At 41.0% G+C, this 17,500-nt stretch overlaps 1 protein-coding gene across 7 annotated transcripts in view; it reads right to left on the reverse strand.

Annotated features, from left to right (window-relative positions):
* FOXP2 (forkhead box P2) overlaps positions 1 to 17,500 on the reverse strand; it is a 352,653-nt gene that overhangs the window by 8,526 nt on the left and 326,627 nt on the right. For 6 of the 7 annotated variants that reach the window (XM_081928970.1, XM_081928969.1, XM_081928968.1 and 3 more), the window contains one exon: positions 17,206 to 17,369. In XM_081928970.1, the coding sequence (XP_081785096.1) occupies positions 17,206 to 17,369 (164 nt within the window). Of the gene's footprint in view, positions 1 to 10,867; positions 10,960 to 17,205; positions 17,370 to 17,500 lie in introns of all 7 variants that reach the window. The other variant, XR_014172562.1, reaches the window with a different exon arrangement.

Genomic DNA, 17,500 nt, shown 5'->3' on the forward strand with positions numbered 1-17,500 from the left:
CTGTTAAGAGTCTCAAATAGCTTCTTAAGACTAGGGTACGTGAAGGAGTATCTCCTCCCACATGAGGCCACATTAAAGGTCACATCCACACTGAAGCATATTCAAAGAATCCTGGGGACTGCAGTTTGTTAAGTCTGCTGGGAACTATAGCTCTGTGAGGGGCAAACAACAGTTCCCAGGCTTATTTGGGAGAAATTGTGACTGTAAAATGCTAGAAAAGTGCTTTACAGTTCTCTGCATCCTGTCACTAGCTGAGATATGTCTGGTGGGGATGCAGGGTAGATCTTCCCCTGTGGCCATGCCTTAGCTGTGGAGTTCCCCACACAGGGTGACTCAATCTTGTCCTATTCCCTGATGGTTTCCTGTTGCCTTGCAAAATAATTTCTTTTCCATTTTTTGCTTGTTTCACTTATCCTTTTAAATCTTTAAAACATTGTCATTCTTCCAGTTTTTAATGTCATAAGTGGCCTTGAGCCTTTGTCTTGTGTTTTCAAATGAAAAGTCAGGATCTGCATGCTTATAATGAATAACTTCCTTATGGAAATGAATAGTGGTGTTTTAAGAGTTGCACCTTAAATGCCTTGGCCATGCAAGAGTTAAGATGTATATGTAACAGGCAGTATGACAACAGTATTAAATCAGACACTCTTGCTCCCATGCTTAAAATTAATGTTGTGCCATTTCCTAAGTTCTAGAGTTTGTTATAGATGCTTAATTTCAACACTTAGAAACAAAACAAAGTTTGCATTTGATTTTCCGGAATCCAATACTATACTCGCATATTCAAAACTGAGAACATCAATAATGTTCTAGAGTTAGGTTTTGTGTCACTGGGCTGTTAGTTCTAAAGCATTTACTAAGAAGTTAAGTCTCAGTAGTTTCAATGGGCCATACTTCCAAAAATGCATGCTTAGACTCACAGCCTGACAAGGGTTATTATAAAACAGGACTGCATCTCAAATCTAAAGGGCACCTTCCAAATTAGAACTGAAACCTCTCGAAGCAGAGAAAATAAGCACCTGTAACGCAGTCTGCCAAGTGCCTTTTGAGGATAAAATGGACAGTTTCTTCACATAACCCTGTATTTAGCCTTCCAACATATTACAGCTTGGTGGAAACTTAATGTAACAGGTCTGTAGTTATTGAATCTGAGGATTTTCCTAGTATGAGCCTGTTTGTCATGAGGCCAGGGGCTGACCTGGTTGAGCCAATAACTCATTTCTCATTTACCTTCAATATATACTGGGCTAAATAGTGTTCATACTAGTACCTCACTCAGTGTAGCTACCAGCATTTTACTGCACACTAAATGCACAACCAGATTTGGCTAACCAAAAAGGGCCTAAATTTTCAGGGCCTACTTTGTCTTCAAATACAAAATAAGTAAACAATATAAGATAGATTCTAAAAAGTGAAATCATAAACTAATATTCACTACCTGGTATCTCCAGCATTAAAAGCTCTGCCATGCCTCTCAGCAGAGGCATAGTGTGGGCAGGGCGCATAGCTGTCAACTTTTCCCTTTTCTTGCGAGGAATACTATTCGGAATAAGGGAATTTCCCTTTAAAAGGGGGAAACGTTCACAGCTATGGCGGGGCGGTGGGGGGGGCTGAACTCGGTAGTCCTCCCCATTCTCTTTTGAGCAGAAGGCTCTGGTCTTGTATGAGGCAAAGCAGTTGCAGCAGAAGCAACAGTAGCTGTAGACACCTCAGGCAACATGCCTCTTCCCTGGGAAGCAGAGCAAAAGCAAATATGGCAAAATATTCAGAATGAGGGAAGAGAGCTGCCCCCACCCACTGTAGTGGCTATTGTGCTGTCACTTGCCCTCCCTGTAAGGCTGTTGGCTCCGAAAGAAAACAGAGGGGAAGGGCAGTCACACACATTGTTCTGCTTTATATAGAAATATGAACTCTGAAGAAGCCTTTGATCCCAAGGAATGTCAGATGCTCCTAGCATGCCATTAATAACCATGCTACCGAAACCAGGTCTAACAGCATTTCACAGTGTATTGGTTTTTGACACCTGAGTGCATCTTATTTCACCAACGCTACAGTTCAGCTAGAGATCTTTATGCATTATTTGTCTCATGCTTTTCCAAACAATGTGAAAGAATTTCTGAAAGGCACCTTAGAAAAAACAACAACCACTACTGAGAGCAAGCAGTTATTAGGATATCAAAGGATGAGACATCAGGGCTTAAAAGTCCCCAGCAACTATGCACAATAATATTCCAGGGCCAGACCATTTTTTGCCCCAAGTTCAAGCTCTTAATGCTATGCAGAGGTAAGCAGGGTGCCATGCCTAATTTGTATTGAACATTTAGCACAATTGAAAACATTGTTTTTCTTGCATAGGATAGGAGAAGTGACAAACGAATCAAACCATCATCACAGGGCAAATCTAAATAACGGTGGTCCCTTGGGCAGTTTCACACATCAACTTTCTCTGAATCTCTGCTGCAGAAATATATGTGTGGGCTTCAATGAGACTAGTCCTCTTCAGGCAAATGAGTGGGACGACAGAGTGGTAAGAGGGAGAAGAGGGAGAAGACTAGGAAGAGGATGTGTTGGAAGCTGAAAAAGTAACAGGGCTTAGTGAGAATGGAGAAAGAAGCCCAGAATCAGAATCAGAAATGGAAGCAGGAGAGTGGGATGAGGGAGGCCAAGAAACAGAGAAAAGTCAGGCTGGTGAAGAGGCGGGGGTTTCTCCCCTTCCTGCTGAGACATGCTCCCCTCCCCTCTGGTCTCCCAGGACCAGGAAGGGCATGAAGAGTAAAGGTGGGCATGCTAGCACAGTCTCTGATTGCTTGGGAAAGCCTGGGGAGAGGAGACTTAGGCAGCTGTGGGAAGGACCTTCAGTCCTTGCACCTGCCTCATAGGGACAAGACCTACCGAAGAAGAGTCGCTGTGCTCATTGGGCCTAGCTCTCCTGAACAGATCCTGGTTTTTTTCTACTAAAGAGTTAAATTCACTTACTACGTGTGACTTATTGTTGGCTCACTCCTGACACAATTTTGCCAGTGCTACCCTTCCTTTCCAGCCCTTCAGCTCATCTGTTTGTGGGACATTTTTTTTTGCACATAACAGACTCAAATTTCAGCATTCAAATTATGATTATTCAAATCAGCATCCAGACATTCAAATTATGCATAATTTAGTGGAGTTTTGGATGTTCTTGTTAGGTCCTGCATGAAGAGGCACAACTAAGGAAGAAGAGCAGGAGGGGCAAAAGACAGCTGGTTAAAAGTTATAGAGCAGAGTAGGACATGTTCAGGGCACAGATGCCTTGCTTGCTAACCGTTTAAAGACCTGGACAAGGTCAAGTTTGTTTCTCATCATCCAAGCAGGTAGTTCACATGCTCTCATGTTTTTTCTTCTCCTTCGCAATGAGTTCTAGAAACATGCTTCAAATAAGAGCCTTTATTCTCACAAAGCCCAATGCTATACCAGATTCCATACACTGTACATAATTTGCTCTGCCGCGTGTAGTAATTCACCTCTGCTTGTTCTGTGACTGCCAATGAGCCTTGAAAGCTTAGATCTTTGGCATGTCTATGATGCTATGCTAAAAGCAAATTGGCAGTGCTGGTAAAGCCTGTTCTCCACAATCTCAGAACCAAAACGAAAAGGAAAAAATTTCAAAGTGTACATTTCACTTTTAAACCTGTGCATGTGTGGGTTGCTAACATGAAAACAAGATCCTGTATTTCCCAGGCACACAGAGCTTTAATTAAATGCTGTTGAGCTGGTGTCACCAGCAAGAAAGAGGACTTGGTGCAGTATTTTTCATTAATTAAACTGCCCCCCCCCCAATAAAGAATGGTCAAGAAAATGCAGAGGAATAAAAATACATTTTCTATAGCAGAGCAAAATTATAGCTTGCATTTCAGAAACAACAAAAAGAAAACCCCTCCTTTCTTTCTTTTCCTGCTAGTGAAGCAGGAAAAGCTTTATTATTTTCTTCAGGGAACATCTATTAGGGGATTCCTATCATGAGGAAATAGGACTGGATTTTGCTTTTTATTCTAAAAGTATCCAGTTCTAAAGTGCTCAACTGGGTGATATCTGGGTGATCACCTTCTTCCTTTGGCGGCCACAGTGTCATCACCGGTTTTTGGCATCCATGTGTCTTGAGAGACAATGGACTGTAAAGTCAAACTGCTGGAGAATCACAGTGCCTGCTGTGGCTGCAGAGACTCAAAACTGCTGCCTCCTGCATTGTCATCACCAAAGTGACCTCTCCGGAGCACAAGCCTGGGCAGTGTGCATGGAGGTTCTGGTCTGTCCAGATGATAACAGCCTCACTGTACCAAGTTATAACACTGCACATTCATGCAAAAGCATTTCTCTAGAAAATCCTTCCCCTAAACATGCTTCAGAACTTGAGCAGATTTATTTTAGTGGATACTTTGGTTACAGCCTTTAATGTTGGTGGTGGTCTGGCTTTTTAAAGTTGTTTTGCTTGTTAATTCAAATCTAGCTAGTTACTTAGGAGCTTTAAAATATTCTGAAACTTGACCAGTGCCTTTTAAATTGGTGAGGCTAAAAACAAACTGTATAAACAAATCCTGCCCTCTTCAAATTTTTCAGGTACTGAAGTTGAGATCCTGTAAACGTTCTAGCCCCGCTGAAGTATTTTAATCCCTCGTGTGATGAAAGAAAGCAGGAGCAAACATTCTAGTTCCATTGCCTTCCTTATTTTCCATTAGTCAAAGGGATAACTCCTTGTGAGTCGAGGACCTGCCACCCGCATAGGATTATAAATAAGACAAAAAGACACATTATTTTAGGTTAATGGGCAAAATAAGGTCACAACTTTATTGGTTACAGCATGTGAGTAGTACTGGCTTAGGCATTGGATAAAATAGCAATACATGACTCCACAGCGCTCAGCAGGGAGTCATTTCAGGGTTAACAACCAGTGGGAGGAGCTTGTTGATGCAAACAGAACTGGAAGCTTCCCCATGATGTCACCGGGGGTCGTGCCATGGCCCTAGCCACCAGCAGGGCATAGGATAGGATCCACGACCGCCAGATTCCTTTAACGGAATACCCAAAAGAGGAGGGGTAGATGATGGCCCATACCCAATCCTCCAACACAGCACACCTATTCCAATGCCTAACCGCCAATACCAGAAAGTTGTGAAGAGTTGCTACAAGGTAGGCGAAAAAACCAAGAGGCTGGTGCCAATTTGCCAAATGGATAAAAAATTCCTACCAGGCCCCTTGGGCAACCAAGGCAACCAACCAAAGTCCATAGCAAGGTCAATATGCAAAGGAAGCTGACCTAAAAGGGAGGGAGATCTGATGCAAGCAGGAACCGACTGGGAACAGAGCGCTACTGTGGCTGCTTAAATGCAGCTAAACCCACGCACCAGCCACCCTATTGGCCAACTGAAAGGCTTGGCCGCGGCAGCAGAGGCAATCAGAAGCAGGGAGCCGAATACGCCTCCTTGCCGCTGCGGGAAGCTGCTCCCTCTCACAACTCCTCCCCTCTGGGAGGAGGAGAGGCCTTGAGTGCAGAGCCTTTCCTACTCATGCAGACTCCCCATGCCTTTTAGAACCCTGAAGCAGCTGGACATGGCACCAGTGACTTTCTGCAAATCTGCTAAGTTCTGAAGCTGTTTCAAACTTCATGCGGCAGCCCAGAATTCTACTTGTCAGCAGTATCTAACCCACTGATACTCCAGCTGTGTTTCGTGTGACATGTGTGAGAAATGTGGAGACACGTCTCTCCACTCAAGCAGTGGAACTGTTAGGGACCTGTGGCTAAGTGTTTGGCATATGTTCCAGACCTTTTCAGGCTTCAGATGTGCATTAGATCTTGGCTGCCACAGAAACAATGAAGCAGCCTGTAAAGAAGAATGGTGTAGCATATGGCCTGTAGTTGCGTAAAGCAGAGCCCTTGAGAAAGACAAAAGGAGCTGTCTCCTTCTCCAACATCACGGAAGACAAACGGTCACTCAAAAGGCTAGATTTCAACCCATAATGGAAGGGGGTTAGCACAAGAGGATCGTTGCGCGTTTTGATAAATTATCCACCGTGGATTGTCAGAACTGCTGGATTTAAACATATGTTGACCGGCAGGTTTGAAGGCTTCAGATCTCAGAGGCATAATATTTCATAAGAACAGCTGGATGTAACAATCCACACAGAAGTGCTGGAATCTTATACATTTTAATACTTGTCAACCAAATTCAAGATTTTGTTATCTAATGCTCTTTTTGAGGGGCCTTGCATGTGAACTGAGTGCCTCCTTTTGGAAGAAGGTATTTCAGCCCATTCACAGAAATAAGGTGACCCAAATAAGAGAGACTTCGATTATCTGAAAATGGGGAAATTGCAGGTGGAAGGAGAAGATTTAGGGAGGATTTTAATGTGTTGGAACTGTGTGATGTTTTGTATTAGCATTTTATAGGCTATATTTTTGCAGCTATGCTATGCATGCTTACTTGGAATTTAAGGCACAATGAGTTCAGTGGGACTGACTCCCAAGTTAGCACACAAAGGTTGGCAGCCTCTGAGTACTCTTTTATGCCAATGGTTTTCAAAATGTTTTGGGCTGTCAGGATAGGGCAGGGTGAATTCAAATGAAATACATAGTTCCTATAGGTTTTCAAAATGTTTCTCTGAACTCAAATCAGCTTAGAAGTAAAATGGACGACAAGAGGCATCCATTACAAAGGAGTCCCCAAGTAATAATGATTGGGTTAAGAAAAGCCGTGCTTATATTTCTTTTCTGATCAATACCACAGACTGGAATATAAAACAGAAGATTTGCTTGCTATTTAGGCACAGTTGCTATATGCTGAATGTGTGTCAAAACTTACTCACTTTGGAATTTAAGAAAAACTCGAACACAGTAATATATACGATATTCACTGATCCCACAGGTGTGTGGAGGGAGAAGGATATGGAACAGGGTGTAGACACATTTCTGCTCCATAAAACCACAGTCTGAACCAGGCCTATGTCTTTCAAATTTTTAAGTTTCAGAAACACACACTTTCAAGACGATATTTCCACATTTGAAACAACAGCAACTGAAACAAAGTACAATGCTGCAAAGTTATGCATTTCAAATGTGAAGCTTTGGAATTGTTTCGGCCCCCAGGTCTAACGTTAAGGTTGGCAGAAAGGCTTTGTCTGTGTGGTGATGTACATCTGTTATGTAAACAAGAACTGCTTGAGTGAAATTTGCCTTCTCTGACTGTTTGTACTGAAGGAATTGTATGACCATAAAGAAAACAGTGAGAGACAAGCAATGAAAAAAGGGTGATACAGAAGAACAGAGGATGAAAAAGGCAACTAAAGAGTACCTGTCCCAGGAGATGCAATATACTACTTGACCTTTATTCTCTAGATTTGATTTGTTTGGAATGCAGCAGGTAATATTGAGACTTGGTACTCATGAATAGGGATACAATTGAAAGTTAGTAATTTCCACCTCAAAACCTCTTACATAGCTAGCACTCTAAAATATTGTCACTGAAGGGAAAGTATTTTCCAGTTTGGCTTATATAAATACCCTGCAGATTTCCAATATAGTTAATTTGGCAGTTGGACAAAGGTCATGAAATGTTCAATTTTCATATTAAAAGAGGTCATGTTTTGTAGAAACACTTGTTCTTTACTCTGGGGGGATGAATCAGAAAGGGGCCTGTGGGCTGCTTTGAACATGGCAGAAAACAGAGGAAGAAGAAAGATAACCTAAAATTCTTTCAAGAGGAGCAGGAAAGCTGCAAAAGAGTCAGATGCCTTGTAGATTGCCAGGGATTAAACAGAACAACCAAAGAGGGTTAATGGGATTGCAGGAAAACCAAAATATCCTTGAAATGATCACTTGTATAGACATAAAGTGTGCTCCGGATGGTGGAAGTGAGATTTGAGAACTATACTGAATAAGGGATATACCCTTTAGAACACTGTATCAGTTGGGCTGCAGAAGGAGACAAGAAAGCATTGTGAAAAGTATGAACGTAAAGGAAAGAAATCCGCGGTGCCAAACCATTGTAGATGTGTCGGTGTGTCCCCAAACCCTATGGAACTGTGGATAGCATCCCAATAACTGAACATTTTCTACAAAAGAAGATCATACATGGACTAGAAAAGATGTGAAGTCAATACATGTAGCTAAAATGTGAATTCAGAATGGCTAGACTCAAAACCAGCTTTGACTCACTGTGGAACACAAAACAAAGGCCGAATTTTATCTAATAAAGCAGGAGTGCCTTAGGAAAGCTCAAGGCTCATCTCCAAAGGATGATATTTAGGCTCCGTTCAAATGCCACAATTTCTGGTCCAACAAACTGTGATTTGAACAACCAAGAATGGGCTGTGTGTCTGTCTGTTCCCTCCTCTAATCTCTTGCACCTTTTTTCAATGTAGCTTGGTTTCTTAACAAGAATTTCTCACGATGTACAAACTAGGAATGAATGATCCCTGCAAAGCAGAGTATCAGTTTGATTCTGGTTTCTATGGATTGTTCAAGCCACAGTTTTCTGGTTCAGATACCATGGGAAACTTGTTTGAGGAACCAGGAAGTACTGATGCAAAAGAGGGGAGGAGGCAGTGGGTGGGCATATGACTTATTACAGCTCCAACAAACCATGGTTTGGTGAAATAGAACTGTTCTACATTACTTTCAGCAATGTTATTTAGGCCTGAGTTTAAGTGTATAATATATTTTAAGAAAAAAGAAGCTTGTGTGATTTAAATTAATTACCGATGATGAAACACCTCCTCACTCTCCACTTGTGTTGCCTCTTTTGTCTTGTGAATTGTTCAGTATTGATTTGAATCTCAAACCAAAAACAATCATCTCAAAAGTAGGCTGACAAAAGTAGGCCACATTTAAACACACAATTCTCTGAAAAAAGCCTGCCAACAACCACTTTTTACCGCCCCACCCAATACACACAAATGGACTATCAGAAATTGTGTCTGAATGGCTGTTTTAGTTGTCCAGCTCCCATTGCCTTTATTTTGATTTCATTCTCTTACATACCCAAAACTGTTCCAGTTCATCCATTTTTCTCCTCTTGTGATTCCATGCATTTGCAATGGTCCTTTTGGCCAGCAGAATCCTTTTGGCAGAACCATGGCTCCTGCATTTCACACCAACCTCTTATGGCAAGCTTCCGATTCATTGTTGTTTTGGCACTAAGCATTTATGTTCATTAAGGGGACGCAGGTGGCGCTGTGGGTTAAAGCCGAAAGGTCGGCGGTTCGAATCCCTGTGGCGGGGTGCGCTCCCGCTGCTCGGTCCCAGCGCCTGCCAACCTAGCAGTTCGAAAGCACCTCCGGGTGCAAGTAGATAAATAGGGACCGCTTACCAGCGGGAAGGTAAACGGCGTTTCCGTGTGCGGCTCTGGCTCGCCAGAGCAGCGATGTCACGCTGGCCACGTGACCCGGAAGTGTCTCCGGACAGCGCTGGCCCCTGGCCTCTTAAGTGAGATGGGCGCACAACCCCAGAGTCTGTCAAGACTGGCCCGCACGGGCAGGGGTACCTTTACCTTTACCTTTTATTTATGTTCATTGCTTGGTTATTTCTGGGTTGTTGTTTTTTACACTAAGGAATATGTGAACTGATTTCATTGATAAAGCACTGTGTTTGAGATAATGGGAGAAATTTGAAATTTGTATTTCACGTTAGGTCTATGAAATGATAGCTCATGCACACATGTAGGCCACCACTTGACTCTGCCACTATGAAGCTACGCCCATGCATGCATGAACCATTTCTTGATGATTGGCAGCTGACTGTGAATTGAACCCACCACAGAGGTGATACTGAAATTCTATTTATGGTGTTGTACCTATGATGCCTAGGCTCATTTGCACATTTAAATCATGATTTAATGTTGCACTCATCAAGTGCTGAGCTTTTGTGTGTGAACACTGTCTTTATATGTTTATGAACAATATAATGTGTTGTTTCTGACCTGTAAACTATCCAGTGCTACTGCAATAATATTTTGGCTTTTGTTCTGCTGGTTAGAGGCTGTGAATTTCAAAATGGGCTCATATCTTTCCGTTTGTAGGAATTTTTTTTGTCACATATAGTTACAAACTTAACTACAATAGTTAAAATTCAAGCAATTAGCATCTGAGCTTGCGTGTGTGTGGCTGTGGCCCAGGGGTCTGAGAATTATTAATCTGCCTCTACAAACATCCAATTGTGGAGAATTCAAAAGAGAACGGAATAAAGTTTTCAACAAAGCATCCATGCATTTTGCTTCTATATAGATCCCACAAAACCCCAAAGGATCCTGCAAACTTCTACAATCCATACTATGGGGATATGACACTTTTCAGCATAAGACAGCTGCAGGCACTCTATCTCTAGAGTGATCTTTTTGTTAGGAGGAAGTAGAAAGAATTGTGAAAGTGCAACAAATGGGGGTTAGAATATTATATAAAAAAGGAACATCAACTGTTCGATCAAAGGAATGTAACATTTAAACAACTAAAGAGGAAATGATAAAGGGCTGCAGTGGCTGCTGAGCGCAACAGCATATAAGGCTAGAAAGATCAGGGAGTTGATGAGCAGGGAAGCAAAATACAAGAGGCTAGATCTGAAATGTGAAGTGAAACAATATGAAGTGAATATAGAGGAGAACAGGAGAATGTGTGTTTTGGGGAGTTGGAGGAGGGGAGATGTTACTTGTGAACGGTATCTGTTACGGTACAGAAAACATTTTAATTCCACAGCAAATTTATTTGTTCTTTTACTACCCACATGCACGGAGCTGCAGAGATCCTCCCACTTCTGGAAACACACACTCCTCAGTACTTATTTCAACATGGTCCACAACATCACTATAAATATTAAAAATTTAAATACAACAAAAAGGGGGAGTGCTACCTTTTGCTCAATTGGCTTGTCAATTTGAAATGCCAGGTGGTGCTCCTAAAACCTGAAACGTTCATTCAGACAGATAGAGCCTACATATGAATCTGATGATACAAAAGGTCAGATACAAAGCTTCAGCATCTTATGAAGTCCACCCTAAACTAAAGCCAGCAAGAAAGTAAACAAAATCTGTAACAATATCGGGAGAGAAGGACAAAATTGCCAATTTCACTTTCTCATTTTTAATGTTAAGTTTAGTTTGCCTCATGTTCTCGTCAATTTGCAATTTGTTTTTAACATTTTAGGACACATTTCTCCTAGCACACACCTATTTTTGTATGCAATTTTGCATTTTATGCACATTTCCCTCTAATATACATGTGCGCACATGCTTTTTTGATAAAAGTACTGTCTTGCAAAATTTTGTGAATCAGAAATTTCAAATGACAGCTGCATTTCAGTTTGCGTATTGCTTCCAAAAATTGCAGAATTAAGTAGGTCCTCATTAAAATACAAAAGGTACAAAATTTCTTTCCCATCTCCAACTGTAGGTAATATTTTCAATTATTTTCCTGGCCTCTTTAAGACTGCAACATAACACAACATTTTCAAGGTACCTTAATATATTACAACAAGGAGACTAAATGGTGCTTATGTGTGATGTATTTCACAAAATGCTACAGCAGTGGTATCATCACTGACTCAATTAAATGATTCTCAATCATTCTCCCAAAGCTTGGTGCAGCTTTAAGCATTTGATTTATTTTAGAATATGCTGCGTGCAAATTTCACCCAGTGAACAAGGACTTTGCATCATAGAAGCCTCCTACAACAGAAGAGCCTCCAAAGTAAATTGAGATGCATCATGAGGTGGGACAAAAAGCAGAAATACAAAAAATGCAAAGACAGGGGTACAGGAATGGTATGAAGTTAAAAACACAAGGGAATGAAAGGGATTGAAACTGGAATGATAGGTAACCTACTGTAAGTAGTGTGAAAGCATAACAGTAGGGGACTGGAATAATCAGATATGGGAACAATCTGACAATGGACTGGTTTCAAATTGAAGCACCTCAAACAGACCTTAGAGCAGAATAATCACACTTGCCTTTGGGAACAAAATTTAAAGAATAAAAAAAGTTTGAAAATATAAAAAGTTTGATGTTTATGCAGATCAAACTGCAAAGAAGGAGAAGGAGAAGAAAGACCCAGGCTGGGCAAAAGTTGGAAAGGTAAAGAGGATAGGGGTTGGGAAAGACAGCAGAATACAAAAGGTGGGAAAGGATGACTGAAGCTATGCAGAGCTGAAACTCCCCTTTCTTGCATAGTGCAGAATTGGAGGACGAAAGACTGACTGAGCTCGTATATGCTCATCTTTCAGATGAGCTTCCATCCTTATTTGCTTTCTTCCTCTGTGCACTTTTGCTAAACTCAAATGTAACCTCTGCAGCAAATACTGTTATCACAAGAGACCATGGGTGCACACACAGCTTCAACTAATTCCAATATTTTAAAATGAAGCTGAATACAAGGATTGTAGTGTCTATGGGCCAAGTAATGCGCTGGGATGGCTATAAGAAAATACCTTCAGGAAACAGCTCCTAGTTCCTTTTCTGAGCTGGTGTTTTGAGAACAGTTCAGAAAATAGCAACTCCCCCCCTCAACTGTTCATAGTGAGGGAGAAAACCTCACTAGTGCTCTGGGCTAACACCTGTAAGCCCTGAAAATGTAGCACTCATTCACACATTCATGTAGGTCAGTTGGTCCCTTGTACCTTGATCATTTAGCACGACGACTCACAGCGACTCAAATGAAAAGCACTTTTTAAAGGTGATACCATGCTGCTTCTCTGCTCTGTCTGGCTGAATGACTGGGCAGGGCACAGGCTTTTATAAGCCTCATTCCCACCTCTGGCTCACAGCCATGGGAGATTCTGGGGGAACACAGCCCAGCACCTCACCCACTGTGAGACAGTAGCAGTCTCCCACCCAGGCTTTGCTGCAAAGGCAAGGATCCCCTTCAGTCCTTGGCATCTGCTCTGCCATGGCCCATTCATTCACAGATGCAAGTCTATGCCTGATGATTAATCAGCGATTAACACACGTGTGAAGTACTCCTGTCTCTAGTTCTTTAATGTGGATGTGAACAAACCTAAAGATCGTGTGCCAGTCAAAGTGGATGATATTGAGCTATGTTCCCATTAGCATTCTTTTTTTAACTCAAAGGGGGAAATGCTTTTGTCCTTTGTGCAAATTGATATCGCTTATGCAGCAGAATGCTTCCAAGGAAAGTTAATATTAGAAAACAATGTTGCTGTTTACGTTCATCACTCTGGCTGCAACCACATGGGTGTAAGGTTTCCTATAAGATCAGTTTTGGGCGTCACAACATGGCAGCAGTCAATAGACAAGTTTACACGTAACACAGTAACATGGTTCAGCATAGGCTGGAACAAGCTCATGCAAGATTTGGGCTTGTGGGGACGGAGGAATGGTTTATTCAGAACCAAAGATTGTAGATTATAATGAACTCTGATTAGTTTAACATGTCAGCTTCCTAACCTATGGTTTGATGCTGGACTGTTCTGAAACTGACCAGAGTGCCTTATAAACTATGATTCCTGGTTAACATGGGATGATAAGCTGGGATCAAGGAAATGAACCCAAAGGCTGCTCTTGGCTACATAGAAGTTGAAGGAGGAGGACCATGCAAGCCCAAATCTTGCTTGGCCTCATTCCAGCTTGTGCACACAGTGCTAAACCATTGTTTAGAGCTTATGTGAAAAATGGGCCAGTGTCATCAATTCACAAATGGCAGAGCAACCTGCACTGTACTATTTCTACTTGTAATGTGTCAGTGAGGCATTAGTTTACAAAATCAGAAGTCAGGGAAATGAAGGAGAAGGCAGCATGAATACTGAGTTCAGAAATTAGTTGCTTCAGCTGAATTCTGTTAAAAAGCCCTTCTGAGCCCCTCACCATATAGGAAGCACAGCAAAATTTGATTTCATGATACATTCTGGGACACACCTCACTTTGATGAATGCCTAGAAGGAACATGCGAGGAAAACACTGCCTCTGTGCATGAACAGAGTACATTGTCTTCTATACTAGGTACCAACAAACACCTGGGCTTCAAAGAAAGGAATCAGAGACTGCAGATTTAAGCAAGTCAACAAAGCCCTATTAAAATTATCCCAACTCACACAGGAGCTGCTTCTCATGTTAGCTTCCTGTGAGATTGGCTCCTAGGTAGATTTCTGCAACAAACACCACAGTCTGGTAATAGACCAATCAGCATATGATCATATGACCTGAAAGTAAACCTAAATACAACTTGACCTTTGCCGAGAAAACCTGAGAGTTAAACCATATGTGAGGTGGGAGATCCATGATTCAAACTCCTAATGTGTGCTTTTATTTTACAAAAAGCAGATTGCGAGGGCCCAGTTTGGATCAGTGCCATGGTGCACTTGGGATGAGGAGATTTAATCCTTTGCTTGTGCATCATGGTCGTGAGCCCATGTGCTCTCTGAAGTTTTCATGAATTACAGAGAGGGGAAACAGTCTTGTATTAAGTAAGCTTTAACCTGCTTGGCTAAGAGCAATCTTGGGGTGAGTGATTTCAATTGGGAAACTGGTGCCAGAACAAAGTGTTAGATCTACCTCCATGCTTCAGGCCCTATTTAAATTGGGTGCTTGTTGTAAATATAGAATTATTGGGAGTTCGACCACTGAACTTCCACATCCTGTGTAGCTTCACCCTGAATAAGAGGATTCTCAGCCTACATGAAGACTCTAGAGCTAGTGATCAATTAAATTTTAAGAGCAAGGACTTTGTAAGCCTTGACTGCTTCTGCTTTTACTCAGAAGTTTTATTTTATCTTAATTCTCATTCATTACAAATTTATTCGAGGTTGGTTATCTGACTGCCTAATTGGTGTGTTTCTAAATAACTTACCCACTCAAACCAGGAAGACTGGGATCTTGATGTAGGTCCAACAACATCTAACTATTTGGCAAATGTTCCATGACTAACTTTATGAATTATGGCTGCCAATCTGGCACCTTGATCTCAGTGTGTGACAGCGTATCTGCTCTGTAGTACTAACACATTATCATTGAAATATTGATGCTATAACAAGTTCAGTTATGCTGCACTGGGGTACTGCTACCACAGCCTATCCTAAGCAGTTGCTAGTGAAGTAAGCCTTGGGACATGCTATCTTCTCCCCCATTTTTGATACTTAGATTATGTAGCTCCTGCCACACAGTTGTTCATCTCTCACACTGAAATCATTTGTATAATCTGCACTCAGCTTTCATCATTAACATATCTATGCACTTTGTAGCATGCAAATACCACTTGACATGGTGTACAGAGTTGTGCGTGCTGGTTGAATGTACACTGTACACGCAGTATATCCTATGTACAATTGACATATACTGCTCAGTGCACATAGAGGAAGAAAAAGAGAGACAGAGGAAGAAAGAGATCTGCTACCCTGTTACCAAACAACTCTAAATAGCAAATGTCATTCATTTCTATGAAATAGCTGTTTTTAATACACATGATCTAATTCTTGTTTGCTCTTTAAAGTTTTATTGTCTTGGCATTTTAGACAGAAAGAGAGCATTAGCATACTCAGGAGAAATGCTACAAGTAAAAGGCCTGAAGCTACCCAATGCATGGTTGATAGCATACAGCACGGGATATAAAAACTTTTGTCTGATGGCTCACTTTACTTGTTTTAGAGTACTGTTGCTCTCCAGAGCTTATATTCATGTTCTTTCTACTTCAAGTTTTATTACTTCTTTTGTATTATTTAATACATCTAAAGACACTTCCAAAAGACAAATTTTTCCATTTTGAAAAAAAGTAATGGTTTGGAACTCGCTAAAGCACATTAATGGTCTTGCTCAGTAGTGTGTGCCTATAGTCCCCCCCACCTCGCAAGGTGATACAATAAATGGCAAATAAAGCAATTAGGCAGATGATCTTCAAGATATAAATATATCTGTCAGATAATATATTTACAGGCCTTGCAAGAGAAATAAACCAGGAAGCAAAACCACTTGGAAATCTCTAAGTGTACAAAGGCAAATCAAAATGAACATCACTGATAACGTACTAGGAGGGAAAACCTATAGTGTTTGACTTGAAATTACTATTCCAGCATTACATGTATAATAAATATGGGAAATATGAAAGAGAAAATTAAATAATAAGGACACACTGAGTGCAACATTTTAAATACAAGGATATTATCATTAACTAAGGACATAATTGTACATTAAAAAGAATCATTCTACATCTATGTCTACTTAGATGTCACTTCTCTAATTATTCTATAAATAACCTGGGAAATGATACCTCCAAGGTACATGTTTTACTATTTACTAAACAAAAAAATGCCCCGTTTGACACCCCTGATTAAGGCCAGGCATTTCTTAGGCCTCATACACATTTCTGAAATCCACAATACATCAATTTTTAATACTGCCACTCTCTGAGCTGCATTAAAAAGATGGTGGGGGAAAGATTTTAGAGTAATTAATGATATAGTTAGCTGCTAAATATTAATAGGAATCGTAGTCTTGCATAAAATATAACATATAAACCTTGCCAATACAGACACACCAGTAATTAAAGTTGAATATGTAATTACGCTGATTTATAAGACAGGCAAAAAGTTACACTTTACTAGCTTCTATGTAAACTCTGGGTAACAGTTAAACTTTGCATTTTATGGTAATATAAATGGGCAGTATCTCTGTGACAGTCCATAAACATGATAAGGACTTGTGGGTCTAGTTAAATTACTACTAATTCTAACTATTCCTGCTATGCAATCTTAACAGATGAAAATTCAGTAAAGAATCCAGATATTTGATCGGAAGTAGAATTCATTGCACTGAATATTCAAATAATGATGATCACAGGCGCAATAAAAGCACCTATATTATGAGAAGTGTTGCGTCAGTATTTTTTTGCAATCACATTAACAACTTGTTTCTCAAGGCTGAAACATGGTTGCATACACCCAAGTCCAATCTAAACCAAAGAGATGTTCCAAGTACACCTAGCTGCAACCCAAGGCCACAATGCACAGAGAACGGGAGTCACATTCTATTCTATGTGAGAGAAACCTTTTGCAAGCGCACAAGCCTTTCCCACTGCCCACTCATGTCATCATGAACTGAGATTTATTCAGAGGGAGGGGAAGTGTTCACATCATGGGAGCTGTTTCTCAGTCCATGTGAATAGTTTCTGAATATGCTTGCATGCATTTGAAAGGATGTTAGGGGAACGCAAAGTTTTTGTCAATAAGGGATGCTGACTGCACTTACATGTGAGGCTGAGGAGAGCAGCCTGGGCTGCTGTTTCCATTGCTGTCAATGTGATCCAGCGAACCATTGAGGTCTTCATGGACTGCCTGTAGTAAGCCACTGGATGCGTTATTTATCAATCCGGGGTTACCAAGCAAAGGTAAACTACTCTCTGCCAGCGCAGCCTAGCAAAAGAAAGAGGCAGAGTTTTTAGCCATTTGATCATTGGAAGTAGCTTCAACATGTATTGATGTAGATCTGTGTAAACAGGCCCAATTGATGACGAGAAACATCTCTGGGCCATTTGTTCCACATC

The sequence above is a fragment of the Podarcis melisellensis genome (assembly GCF_964234715.1).
Source record: "Podarcis melisellensis genome assembly, chromosome: 10".
Lineage (NCBI taxonomy): Eukaryota > Metazoa > Chordata > Lepidosauria > Squamata > Lacertidae > Podarcis > Podarcis melisellensis.